Source organism: Strix aluco, chromosome 4, assembly GCF_031877795.1.
Source record: "Strix aluco isolate bStrAlu1 chromosome 4, bStrAlu1.hap1, whole genome shotgun sequence".
Classification (NCBI taxonomy): domain Eukaryota; kingdom Metazoa; phylum Chordata; class Aves; order Strigiformes; family Strigidae; genus Strix; species Strix aluco.
In genome coordinates this window covers 94,893,646-94,907,696 of record NC_133934.1, presented here as the reverse complement: position 1 = coordinate 94,907,696, position 14,051 = coordinate 94,893,646, and the positions used below count along the sequence as shown (strand labels likewise).

The 14,051-nt window shown below is 38.7% G+C and overlaps 1 protein-coding gene across 7 annotated transcripts in view; it reads left to right on the top strand.

Moving 5' to 3' along the window:
* ZFYVE26 (zinc finger FYVE-type containing 26) overlaps positions 1–14,051 on the top strand; it is a 51,756-nt gene that overhangs the window by 26,700 nt on the left and 11,005 nt on the right. For 6 of the 7 annotated variants that reach the window (XR_012623275.1, XM_074824422.1, XM_074824425.1 and 3 more), the window contains 12 exons: positions 371–475; positions 1,105–1,227; positions 1,939–2,115; positions 3,279–3,525; positions 4,632–4,730; positions 6,407–6,564; positions 7,487–7,656; positions 8,931–8,959; positions 11,106–11,227; positions 11,319–11,539; positions 12,168–12,315; positions 13,407–13,616. Coding sequence is in view for 6 of the 7 variants with exons in the window: in XM_074824422.1 (XP_074680523.1) it covers positions 371–475; positions 1,105–1,227; positions 1,939–2,115; positions 3,279–3,525; positions 4,632–4,730; positions 6,407–6,564; positions 7,487–7,656; positions 8,931–8,959; positions 11,106–11,227; positions 11,319–11,539; positions 12,168–12,315; positions 13,407–13,616 (1,809 nt within the window). In the remaining variant the exon portion in view is untranslated. The remainder of the gene's footprint in view (positions 1–370; positions 476–1,104; positions 1,228–1,938; positions 2,116–3,278; positions 3,526–4,631; positions 4,731–6,406; positions 6,565–7,486; positions 7,657–8,930; positions 8,960–11,105; positions 11,228–11,318; positions 11,540–12,167; positions 12,316–13,406; positions 13,617–14,051) is intronic. The other variant, XM_074824423.1, reaches the window with a different exon arrangement.

The window sequence follows — 14,051 nt, the reverse complement described above, 5'->3', positions numbered from 1 at the left end:
CGTGCTGAGCTCTGTCTGGCGGTGGTTTTGCTAACTGACAGTTAGCTCAGTTGTCTCTCTGTTAGTACCAGCAATAACTGCAGTATGCATGTACTTTTTCATCCATAATTATTGCCATCTAGTCTTTTAAAAACTTTCCCTTATAAACATGCTTTGTAGATTCATACCTCTGAGAAAATTGTGTAGTCTTTTTTGGAGTGCTAATGCATTACATCATCCCAGAAGGGGCTAGAGATAAATATGGGTCTCCTTTTTGACTTTTTTCTTTGTATGAACCAGCTCTTAATGTGATCAGCTCAGCTGTATTAGACTTAGTGATTGCTGTAGATAAAGCTTTTAAAATTTGTGCTACCCTTACTAACTTTTTCAGATTCTGAATGTGCAGAATGAACAATTGTGGAATGACTGGCAGGATCTGAAAAAAGCCTGCACTGATGACCCCCAGGCTGTCATGAGTATCATTCTGAAAGCAAAGGTGAGGCATCATGTGAATTTTGTTGAAGTAGAATGTGTTAAACTTTGAATAGATAGATTTGTTGAAGTAGCATCTTAAAACAGCGATCAATGGAGATTACCTTGGGAGGAAGGATTCCTTTACTCAGTTCTGTGCTACAGAAACAAATACAGATCTGTGTTTAACGTCAAGATATACATGTAGTTAATAATCCTTAAAATTAAGTTATAACTCTTACTCTGATAATCCTTAAGTTTAAGTTATAACCCTTACTCTGAGATACAACCTGTTCTTTTCTCTTGGAATTTGGAAGAATTTAGTAGCATGGGTTTTGCCATAATACAGGCTTGATTATTATCTAAGTATTAATACTGTAGATCTGACTGGCTTTAAAAGTGTCTCTCTAAAAAGCCAGCTTGCTTAATGTGAGATCAGAAGGTATTCTTAATGCAGGCTGTGACTGACAAAAATGACTATCATCATCTTCCCCTTGTCAATGTAATTATTTACTTTTTGCATGTGGGAGAGGAGTCTAAGCTACAGAATTTCTTGAGAAGTTGATCAGAACTTTGGGAGAAACAGCTGTATCAGTGAGGGTAGAGTTTATCCTTCTTTTATTTTCACTTTTTTTCATTTTTTTAATTTTTTAGGATTATGAGTTGTGTGAGGAATGGGGGCACTTGTATCCTGTCCCAAGAGAAGACTTGATCAACCTTCACCGTGAGCACCTTCTCCACTTACTGGAGGTGGGAGACATGGAAAAAGCATTGCAGGTAATAGCAAGACTCTTTCAACCTTACATCCATAGGTCAAATACATTGAGAACATTTTCCTTGCATCCTTTGTGTGTGTTCTCATGGGCTTGTTTGGTTCCTCCCTTAAGAGATGCCATTTGCTTAGATATGCTTTCAGGATCCTGGCTCTGCCCTGTTCTGCTTAAGTGAAAATCGTGCTTAGTCTTGGACCTAATAGCACAGTGTCATGCACATGGAAATGAAAGGCCCCTTTTATTTGAAAAATCATAATGAAGCACTTTTGTGCTGCTTAAGCAGAAGAACCAGAAGTGAAACTATAACAGAAATTGGTCAGTTGGGCTTCAGTGCCCAAATTAGTGAAGTGTGAATTCTTCTGGTTTTAGTAATTATGGAGCTGTTGCTAATAACAGAGAGTGTAAAGTGCAGGCTCTTTCAGACTATGTAGTGTTGAAAGTATTCTGGAAACAAAGTGGAGACTTCTGATCACTATACCTTCTGTCCCATTCCTTGCTTAATTTTTTGCTTACTTTAATTTTAAAAATATTTTGATTAATAAATGGAGCAATAGGCAATGAGTAGTCGATAAATACATTATCTAAGTCACCCTTGTGTATGTAAGACACTTGTGCAAGTTAATTTGCTTGCTGGACAGACTCACAGACTGCCCGTTATAAAGGCCACTTGCCAGGAATGTAGTAGGGATTCACTGTATTTTGTTTGGTTTTGTAGCTTTTACAAAGAATTGAAGAACCTGGTATTTGCCTTGCCATCAGTGAGCAGTCCCTTGACCAGCATCCGAACTTGGCAGCCTCTCACTTCTTGGCTGATTACCTCACAGCTCACTTCTATGCTAATCTGACAACAGCACGCCGTAATGAAATTCAGGCACTCTATATGGGATCAAAGGTGAGTTAAACTCTTCCACTGTGGGATTAATGGCAATATATAATTATATAAGTAATTTTATAATACATAATATATACATAATATATAAAGTCTGTAGATTTTACCAGAGCATTCTCACCATATCAGGTCTAAGATCCTGAGTCTCAGGATCCAAAGGAAAGTTAGAGAAGACTAAAAACTTTTCTTCCCCTTCTCCATCTCTGCAGTTGCTATATTCTGATGTGGTTGTAGCTACTAATACGAGCAGAGCAGTCTTGTGTTTGAGCTGTAGGGAGTAGAGGAACACACAGGCTAAAAGAGGGAGGTGGTGGAATAAAATAAAATTGTGGTGTTTATCAGGACAGTTGCTATCTTTGTCCCAAGTGAAAAAGCAGGCATCCTCAACTTGCTCTCTATGTCAGTAACACCAGGTGTCCTACATATGCCCACCTGTATGGAGGACTTTGACACTTACATGGCATGTTTCTCCCAGGTGCCTTCCGAAGGCAGACAGTATCACTCCTCTTTTTGGATGTCCGTTGCCTTTACAGAAGTCATACAGATTCTGTGCTCAGCCTCGGAATAGATGCATTAACCAGTAGATTATCTTAGTCGAATGCATTATATGTAAACAAAATGCAGTGCTTTTGGTAATGTCTGTTTTGTTATAGGACTACAAATAGCAGCTTGCTCCAGTGTGTGCCACAACAGTATTTTGCTGGACTTCCTCTTTCCTTAATTGTCCCTTTTGAAGACATGATTTAATTTGAAAAGTGTCCATATTTAGGAGAATTGCTCTTTTCTTGATGTTTCCTCAGATGATGGAAGGATAATGATTGGGCTAATATTCTTTTTATAAGCTTATTTTAATAAGAGAATATTCTCTACCCTGCTACAACATATTTGTCATAGGGTCACAAAATGCTTTCCACTCTTCAACTGCCTCTGACATGAGGCAGTGTTTTATAGAATGGGAAAGTGGAAACTAAGCAATTTCTGTAAATCCCCTCAGAAATTCTATAATAGAAGTAGGAATAGGTCTGAGAAGTCCCACCTCCATTTTTTGGCCTCTGTTATTACATTCTCTGCATAAGCTACTGTGCTAGTTTCTTGTCTTTAATCTCACCGAAACACAGATTTGAAGGTGTATAATTTTAACATACGCTTTTTTCCTTGTGTCTCAGGTGCTGCTGACTCTGCCTGAGCTTTCCCGTGTTAACTACTTCCACCTCTCCTCCAGGCCACTGCTCATGCTGGAACAGCTCCTCATGAATATGAAGGTGGACTGGGTAGCTGTTGCTGTGCAGACACTGCACCAGCTCTTATCTGGACAGGAAATTGGTTTTACCGTAGAAGACATTGACAATTTGCTCTCAAAGTATGCAGAAAAAGCTCTCAACTTCCCTTTTGCATTAAAAGAAAAGAGATCAGGTGACTTTCCATGAGAATGCTGTTTTTCACTTGGGAAAGAAGGGCCAATTTCCCCCCAGCATTGTTTTGCCAATTGTCACAACATTTTTAGATGTGTGCCTCCAGTCTCCCTCTAGCCCGGAATTTGTTCTTAAAGTCTTTGCCTGTCTTGTAAATAGATGTTCTCAAGGACCAGTAGCTTCAGAAGTTTCTTGGGCTTTCCTCTGTTGCTCCTTTTTGGGGTCTCTTTTCTTACATGATATAGTTCAATTTTATTTCATTCCTGTTTAACACAAAGTCACTGTCAACTTAAGCAGCTCTAAAACCTGCCGCCAACCGCATCTTCCCCCAAGTAGAATGGGGATTTAATCTTCCATAGTCTTTTCCTCCTACCAGCGTCCTGTTCCTTTTTTCATATAAAAGACTTTTAAACTTGGAGTTCTATGTAACATTCTCAGGATGGTTCTCCTGGTTTGCAAATCCCTTCTCATCCATGTTGTGTTTGATTCTCCTGCATTTGGTTCTCTCCTTTTGGGGTTTTAGAACTGGAACAGCAGAGGGTGCTGCAGATCAAGTCCAGTGCTTTTTTTTTTTTTCCACTGTACTAAAAGCTCATGGTGTGTGTACCTATCTGTGTCTATTTATACCTCCATCTATGGTACCAACTTGCTTTATGCCTGTTTTCAAATGTTGACTTTATTTCATGATTTGAAGATGCAGGTCTTGCTAACAAAAGCATCAGAACTATCTACCTTTTATTGCCAAATGACCTATAACTTTGCAAGTATGTGCCTTCCACTGTGATGTGAAGCATTTAATATTTGCCATGAGCATCTGGTGTCAACTAATTGTTTTCACATCTGATACTTATTCTCTGCTGTATTAATCCTGCTTTGATAAGGATCCCTTTCTCTGTATTTTAGATCATTGAATTTTCTATAGTTTTGCATGAATTGTGGGCTAATTTTCATGAAAACATAGCAATTTGTAATTAGTAGCTACTCCCATTTTGTGCTGACATTCTTACTTGCTGCTGTGAATGGATTCCTCTAATCTTTGTAAAAACAGGTAGATATATGACCAGTATTGTTCTCTGATTTTTATTTTTTTTCTTCTCTTTGTCCTAGATTCTCTGATACATATCCAGGAAAGTCTCAACCAGGTATTGGAGTGTGAAGCACTGTCTAAATCGGGATCATCGGAACTATCTCCTGTCAGCTTTACTGGTAAGATTAAGACTTTGGTGGCATTTTCTTTCAATCTGTTCTTGTTTGTTTTATCGGCTGTGTATGTCCCATTGCTTAATACTAACTTGGGTCACATTTAATGCGGGTTAGTAGGTCTCTACAGTTGTGTGCTTTGGGCCCAATTAAAAGAAAACTTAAAGGGGAACAAGAAGTGTATGGCTTTGTTTTGATTTTTGGTAGGTATCTACAAAATGCGTGAAAAATTGGAAGCCCATCACTGTGGTACTTCTCCCTGTCTTCCTGTTCTATTCTCAGTCACTTTTTTTCTTCTAGATCTTAACTTTGGTTTTACAGTAGACATCTCATTCATTTTGTATTTTTTTTTGTCATTCTTTTGGTCCTTGAATTTACTTTTTTTCTAGGATCCCTCTTGTGACTTAAGGGAAATAGCACACCTTTTATTGTCTGAAAGGCTCCACTCACAGTCCTCAAACACAAATAAATAGAAACAAAACTTAAGCCAAAACAACTGAAGAGTATTTGTGGCTTAAAAACAATGGCAAATCTTTCTATAGGTTCCATTCAGCATCTAATGCAAGAGACACACTTTTTGGAGGATGTATATTGAGTGATACACAACCTGTGCTCTCAGGAAATGACTATCAAAGGATAGCCTCAGACCTCCAAGGCTGGGGATTCTCAGCAAGTGATGGGCCTGAACTAGGGCTGCACAGTGATATCCTGATCTACAGTTTAGGGAATCTGAACTGTTCTCTGGTTCTCCATCCTGAACTGAAGACTCTTCTTGCTCTGCCTACATGAAGTGACAGCAGTGTCTTGGATTGGGCTGTGTAGGTCTTCAGTTTTTCTCATAATGGTCAGCTTAATATCTATATGCTGTTACAAAATTTGAATACATTGTCCTCTAATATTCCTTTGCAATCCAGTATCTACTTAGATGAGCATGAGTTAGGAGTGGAATTTTTTTTCCTTTTTTGGTTTAGTATTCATGTACACAGAAAAGGGCTTGTAGGGCTGCAATGACATGTTGAACTTTTTAATTAGCCTGTTGTGTAACTGGCTCACATGATATAGACTAAAAGCTTGTCTAATACTGTAAACTTGTTTCAATGAGTGTTTCATTGGCAAGGTCAAAGATCCTGAAGGCCAAAGACTTAAACTCCTGCCTCTTTGAACTGATTTCCCCACGGTAGGTTGTAAAGGGGAGCAGAACAGGGAGGGATATGCTGTTGCTAACCATACCACACCTCTCCTGAGATGACAAAGAAATCTCAGTCTTCAGGAATATCAACACTGGGTATTCTTAAGATTATATTTTATGCTATATTGCTTTTTGGTATCCATATACCAGGGTATGTTGGTTTTTTTTTTTTCTTCCTGCTATAAGTCACTGCTTATGATACAAGAACAGATGTTGACAAGTTGTCTTATACTTCTCTAATTGTTATGGTAAAGGTCTATTAATAACTCTGTACTCTTGCTGTAAGTTTACAATCTTACAATTTTAGCTTAAAGCATACATACTCCTTACACAATGTTGTTCTGCCATACCTGGCTGAAAAATAATGGTAGTCGTCTTGTGAGCCAGAAAGGTCTTACAGCCTCTGTAAGTCTGTAGTGTTTTCTGGTGTTCAAGACTCCATTAAACAGCTCACATCCCATTCCATGTTCTTCTTGGCTGGGCTCTTTTTAAGGTGTCACCATATCTGCAAGTCCCAGAGATAGAAGTCTGCAGCAGAACTTGTTTCCTCAAGAATTTGTGCCTCCTGAGAAGCCACCACCAAAGCAGCAATGGATACCTGATGACACTGAAATGATATGTATGGTTTGCAAAACTGAACGCTTTACTATGGTAAGGAGCAGAATCAAAGTACAGACATTCCTAGACTGTGACCTTAATATGAATACTTGCTCATAGTCTGTTTCCTAAGAATCACTAGCTACTTCAGCAGGTTTGTCTGCATCAGTGTAGGCCTGACAACATTGCCAGTCCTTTGATATTTAACCATTAGTTTCTATTTAGTGTAGTTGAGGAGACTGGCAACAGTTATCTCCTTGCAGAGTCCTGCGAGCTGGTAGAGCCTAAAGAGGAAATCTGGTTATCAGAGAGGAGACAACTACGAGATCTCAAAAATATTTAATAATAGCAGTATTAATATTCCAAAAGGCTGTCTAGTTGACTGGGCTGGCAAGAACTAACATGAGTATCATATAAATCAGATTACAAATATAGAAAATGTAATTTTTGTTGATGTTACACTTTTCTAAAACCTGTTGTTTCACAGAGTACTTGAGCAACTGCATTGCTGGTCTAAGGGAGAAGATTAATTTTGAGTTTTGCAGGTGTGCTGGCAGTCTGTTATCTGCTATTGCTTAGAAACTGTACTGTTTTCTCAAAGTATCTGTTGCTTCTGAATTTGGAAATTACTAAGATGGTGTCAGAAACACAGTCTACGGCTTCTGACTTTTCCAAGAGATGATCTGTTAGCACTGTGATTAAAACTGGGACAGTTTACATAGTGGAAAGCTCAAGACTGCAGCAAACTTGTTTTAAATGCCTGCCTCTGAGTTTGGTTTTTTTTTTTCTTTGCCATGCCCTCTCTGTAAAGGAATTGTAACAGTGAGAATGAATTACTGTGTAGTTCTGAAAAGCCTTATCATGCATGGTGTTTCCTCTCTTCAAATGGAGTAAGTTTACTCATAAGTGGAGGCAGATATAGGAGGGGACTTCGATAAATTCTTACTGTTGCTCATTCATGACCTTTTTTGCTTAGTTTAACAGGCGCCATCACTGCAGACGCTGTGGCAGGCTGGTGTGCAGCTCTTGCTCCACCAAGAAAATGGCAGTAGAAGCTTGCAGAGAAAATCTGTCTCGTGTATGCGATCAATGCTATAGCTACTACAACAGAGAACATCTGCCTGGCTTGGTACAAGACACAAGTGTGTAAGTCCTTCCATTCTATCTAGTTCACCTCAGTTTCATGTACATGGCAGAATACATGAATGGAATGAGAGAGAAATAAGCATTTGGATTTATCTCGATAATATAATAACATCAGCTTTTTGGCCTCCAGCTGTTGGGATTTTCAGGTTTGATAGCTGTGGGGATGTTCTGTATGCCTCAGTTTACTTTTTGTATTAGAAAGAACACCGGCGAGCCAGGCAACAAAGTATTTAATTCTTTAAGCACCGATTGACCGTTAAACCTAAGAATTGAATGCTGTGATGCAAAACATATTCAGCACAAACTTCTACAGTGTGACAAAGTTTTATGCAGTTTACGTGGCTTCTAGGTTAATATCACATGTTGATCAGCTCTGCTGAACATATCAGTGTTTTAATGTTATTTCACAGTCCCTTGATTATGACTCCTTGAACCCTTGGGGATTCAAAAGCAAGTTCATGATTAGATAGGCTTTGAAACTGCCCTTGTTAAAAGGGACAGCTGTGAAACAAATTTTTGTGATGTTGTTGCTTTAAGCTGAGAATTGGACCAAAACTCGTTTTGTGTATGTTAGGCCAGCTGGTGAAAAGTGCAGCTCAAAAGAGTGAGTTTTATTTTCTGTGACCCTGTCAGGCCTGCTGATACTGGTATCAGCAGGCCTGTCAGGATCACAGAGAGTAAGACGTACTCTTTTCAGCTGCACTTTCAGCTGCATTTCCTCTTTTCCTAGCAAGCAGTCACCTCTAACTAGCTAAACCAGTTTGCATTGGAATGGTTGCTTACACTACCAGATTAGGTCAGCAGAGCCTAGCAGTGAGCTTGAATACCACCTGTCATGTTTTAATTGCTTAAGTGTCTGGGGTTTTTTATACTTGTCCTATTTGTATATCAAAACCAACTAAGTCTTAAGGACAGAGACCTGGATGCCAAAAACTTCGTTTTAGCTCTGATATATTCTGATACTGGGCAGTTCTTCTCGTTCTCAGCATCTGCTGGCTTATGAAGTATGCAACAGTACTATTCCTACAGAAGGTTATAAGAACTAATCACTTAAGGTAGTTGAAATACAACAGTGCAGAAGCAGGATCTTAGATTTCCAGGCAGCAGGGGGTTGGGGCAGGGCAATAAATTGGAGAGGTCAGAGAGGGAGAGATGTTAGATTTTTACAAGACAGTGTTCTGAAAAGGCTAGCCATATCGATCTCTCTTTTAAAACTATATTTTCCCCTGTGTGCTGGAGTAGACATGATGTTTCTTTCTGTCATTTTATTACAGCAAAAAAGAAGATCAGGACCAAGTGGAAGGTAAGGAATGGAGTAATGTTAAACTTAAATTTTTTTTTTTTTTTAAAGTGCCTGATTAGCAGCAGAGTTAGAGATAGGAAGCTGATATATCTCATTGCAGCTGAAGGGTGATCAAAACTTCAGTTACAAAATATCACTGATGTTTTTTGCGTGTGCAGGCTGAAACTGAGCATTCCAAACTTCTGTGAGTGGAAATTGAGATTTAGGAGAGATTTCTGAGCCAATACTGAATGTGCTGGATGGGGATTAAAGGAAGGAACTGAAAAACAACAGTTGGAGATGCACTTTGCAAACTGGAAACAGTCAGTGAGAGGCTGTGGTCTGAGTAGGAGTTAATTAGCCCACTACAGAGCTGTGTGGAGTGATCCTCTTTTTACAAACCATATTAGTACAACTCTGAATACTGCTGCAATGTGCTGTGATGTTTGATACCCCGTGCTGGCTGGGGGTAGCACAGGATGAGGCCCCTCTCGTGGGTCTGGTTGTGTCCTGAGTTCCATCTCCTTTGTTGGTTTTGTGAATACAGTCATAATTTCAGTGCCTCAGTTTCCACATCTAGTATCATAACACTTAGGGAATAATAACAAAATTTAGTTGACTTTTTTCTCTGCCATTTTCCTCAGAAGGTGTTTACTATTTGTTGCTTAGTCTGGCATTTAAGGTGATTCTGCAAAATTTTCCTACACTGATGTGAAACTCTGGCGGACCAAAATTTAGTTATTTCAAGTGCTTATAGCAGTAATATGAAATATGATGCAAAATTTGCATTTGTGCTACAAAACAAATACAATATTTTTCCTTACTTGTCCCTTTTTAAGTATAATGGGCTATATGAGCTTTTTTTTTTGTTGTTCACAGAAGTTTATTTTACTGCTACCTTTGTTACAGGACTGAAACAGCTGAAATGCAGTTTCTGAGCTGCTGCTTCTGGTTAGATCTTTCTCTTTGCCTGCAGCGTTGCTACACATCACTGGGCCGATATGATTCATTCAGTAGTAGTGAACAGAAGAGTATGGAAATCCTCAGATTTAAGAGGGGAAGTGCTTTATTCTGCTTTTCTAATTTGTCTGAGACAGTGAAGAAGGCTTATCAAATATTTTCAGGCCTGGTTTATTATAATTATACCAGTTTCCAGTTCAACTTAGAAATAGCGGTTTTAGGGGGTTTTTTAATTCATCCTACAGTTTTAGATTTACTCAACACTAACAGTCCTTCTATGAAATCTAGAACAGTGAATTTTGAGACTTTTTTTTTTTTCAATTTTAAGTTTTTTCCAGGGAGGAGAGGAAGTTGGGAAGTTGATTAGGGGAAAGAGTAGCAAATTAGCATTATTCTCCATTTCTTAGCATTGTAAGATTGGCTACTGTTTTTCTGCCAGGAACCACAATCACAAACGAGCATCAGAGGGCTTGTGCATTCTCAGCTGCACTCAGATGACGGACAAGATTTGATTTGTATCTATTCTGGGTTACTAATTTCAAAACAGAAATTTCCTTAATCTGGAGGAAAGAAAAAGACACTTTACAGAAAAGAAATTTCTTGAGTCATTTGATCAAACCTCCAATTTCCTGCAGTACTGTTTTATATGAAAACTTAACGTTAGCTCATCTTCTCACAACCTTTTGTCTTAAAGCCGCTGGACTATATGTTCAAAAAACCTGAATTCTAAAAAGAAGATGCAGACAGTTCAGTCAATTTACCCTTTCTTTTACAACTGGTTCTTTAGTTTCCCTTTTTAGCTGTAACCCACAGCTCTCATATTTCCACTTTCCTCCTACTCAGGAATATTTAATAACTTGCCTGAGGGAAGACTAAAGAGAGGAGGTTGCTCTGCTTGATGTCCAGTAGGGTGAGAGTTGGATTGTCATTTGAAGACATGTTACTGGAGCCAGTTTTTGGTGACAGGGTGTTGGTAACACTGAGAGTAAGTTTAGGTGCAATTTGGCAGCCTGGTGAGGAATGGAAGCGTTTCCATAATCTGAGTGCTGGACGTGTGATACTGACAGAAAGTGGCACAAGGAGAAGATTACAGATGACTGTTTTGCAAGAGTATAGGAATGTATTATGTGTCTGCAATATGTGTCCTTAGCCAGGTTTGTCGCTTCTTGTACAATGATTCTATCTGGTGTTTTGGTTTTGGCTGCAGAAACTTCTAATAATGAATATTCCACAGTGGTGCGAATACCCAAGGCAACTGAGCTTGAATGGATTTTTTCCCTGAATGAAGAGGAGAATGAAATTGTACGCAGTAAATTTTATTATGAACAGGTGAGATCTGGAGAAAGAGAGTCCAGTATAAGACGTTCCCTGGAGAACTACCTCAATACCCATGTCTGTCTGTCTTTCCTCAAATTGTCAGGCTCCCAGTTCTTCCTTGTGTATTGCCATCCTTAGCCTGCACAGTGACAGCATAGTCTGTGGCCACCAACTGATAGAGCACTGCTGCAAGTTGTCCCAAGGGCTCACTAATCCTGAGGTGGATGCCGGTCTCCTTATGGACATCATGAAACAATTGCTCTTCAGTGCCAAAATGATGTTTGTAAAAGCTGGAAGGAGCCAGGATCTAGCTCTCTGTGACAGGTGATTTATCAGATGTTCACTAGGGTGTATTGAGGTATTGTCAAGACCATTATCCTTTTTTACTGGGGAGTGGAGGGTGGGAGGGTTTTTGTGATTGTACTGTGGACATTTTAAACAAGAAGAGAAGTTCATAATGTAAGAATTCAAATAGTAGAAATTCAAGTAATATGACTACATAATAATTACTGAGAAAATTCTCAGAGCAGGGAGAAATAATTCACAAAGACTGGGGTAAATATTTTGCTTCTGATATTGTGTATCTGCTTTCAATCTATATTTCAATATAGGATTTTAAACCTGCACTTCCTGAGAATGAGCATTTTGCACTTTCCTCGAATTTTGTCCTACAGAGTTTGAGGTGGCAGGTGTAATATACATGTCACATGTACTATTTTGATTTGGTAACATATAGCTGCTGTCTGCAATCAGCATCTGCCAGTGTTCCACTGAACGTAGCAAAAAACCAAATAAAATACAATCTGAATAGGATAGTATGATGACTAGAAAAACCTGGGGTACTGGTGATTAGGAACCACTGTTCTAAGAGTTGTCTTTGACATAAAGTTCTTTAAGTGTATGATAATGGTGAAAGTGTATGTATTTGTTTAACTTCTTTGTTTTCTCCTAGCTACATCAGCAAAGTGGATGTGTTGAATATTTTGGTTGCTGCTGCCTACCGTCCAATACCATCTTTGGATCAGATTCTTCTCCCTGCAGCAGTTACAAGATTAAGAAATCAGCTTCTGGAAGCAGAGTACTATCAACTAGCTATAGAGGTAATGACAATGGAGGGATGTCAGTGTTAATAACACTTCTTTAGTGGCTTTTGTTTTTCTCCCTCCTGAGTTTAGATGGATGTGATGTGTGAAATAGACAATATTTGAACAGTTACAAACTGAGATTAAGTTTTTAAACAAAGAAGAAATCATTTTCTGAAGACTGGAAAAAAAAATTCCGAGATGGAAAAGTCCTCTTGTTGTGGAGCATACTGAAGGGAAGGGTAGGGGCCCTGTCTGCTGGTACAATTGAAATTGGAATGGACTAATGGCAAGAAAGTAATTAAATGGAGGAATCTTGCATCCAGTAGAAGGGCTGAGATGTGCTTAGTGGCAGGACTTTATCTGAAGTTTGTGTGTTTGATTTCATTTGTCTGTAATCCCACAGCAGACATTAGTAAGGCAAATCAGCAGTGGAAATCAGCAGTGGTGGCAAATCTGTCTATCAGACCTCATCTGGTGTGGTTTATCATCTTTTGTCTTTCTCCTGCTCCCAGGATTTTGTAAGCTCCTGGTTTATGGCATTGCAGTTTAAGAACGGGATTATGATACTACAAACAGGATTAGGATTTTTAAAGGGTAGTAAACTGCAGGAATAGATGACCTATTTGAATAAAACGGTTCATGTTTAAAGGCAGCTGGTCTACTAAAGAAAATCAGGAATACATTTGATCAGCAATGTTATGTGAAATAAAAAAAATTGCTGGTGGTTTGTGAAGCATCTTCTGTTGCTTTTTTGAAAGCACATACCTGATGAATTCTGCTCTGTAAAGATCATCTGCTTTAGAAAAGTGGATGTGAAAATATCCTGAGTTTTAAAACTGCTGAACTGAAATTTCCCAGATGAATAGTTGTTTAAATTTGTACAATAAAAAATACTTCCACATATGGAGATCGTGGGTGTTTTGGTAGTTGGCGTTTTGTGCCAATAATACAAAAATAATCAGTATGAGTTTTTTCATGTTTCGTTTTTAATGGGAAATGTACTCTAGGAAGTGAAAGGTCACAATTACAGACTGTGTGATAAGCCAGTTCTCCTGCTTTCTGTATTGGAACTGTGTTGCAATATTAACAAATTATTTTGAATTTAGGTTTCTACAAAATCTGGGTTGGATCCGGGTGGAGCATGGCATGCCTGGGGCATGGCTTGCCTTAAAGCTGGAAATTTAAATTCAGCAAGAGAGAAGTTTAACCGATGTTTAAAGCCACCTATGGATCTAAACCAGCTGAACCATGGTTCAAGGCTGGTCCAGGATGTGATACAGTACCTGGAGTCCACAGTGAAGCCCATACTCATTGCGGTAAGTCTTCTATTCAGTCTACTCTGAAAGGCTATAGCAAAGCCAAGTAGTGATGTTTTAATACACATCTTATAGCAATGCATGTTACAATATCAGGTGTTAGGGATTTTTTCCTTCTTTTGTCATGACTGCATATTGTAAACTGAATATGTTTGAGAGATTTGTTAGGTGTTTCATCGCAGTGAATTGGTGGCTGAGAACTAGATCATGGGATTTTATACTAATCTGGAGCGTACTTAGTGGAGGGGAAAGAAGCTGTACTGGTTAACATATTATTACTACACTCTGAGGAAATTAAACTCAATTCCAACAGTATGTTGTGATGCTGCAGTGATGCCATTTTTCTACTGAAACTCTGATAACTTTGAAGGAATTTAAAAGAGAATTTACAAATGTTGTCCCCCTCTTCTTTACTTGTAAAAAAGCACTATTACA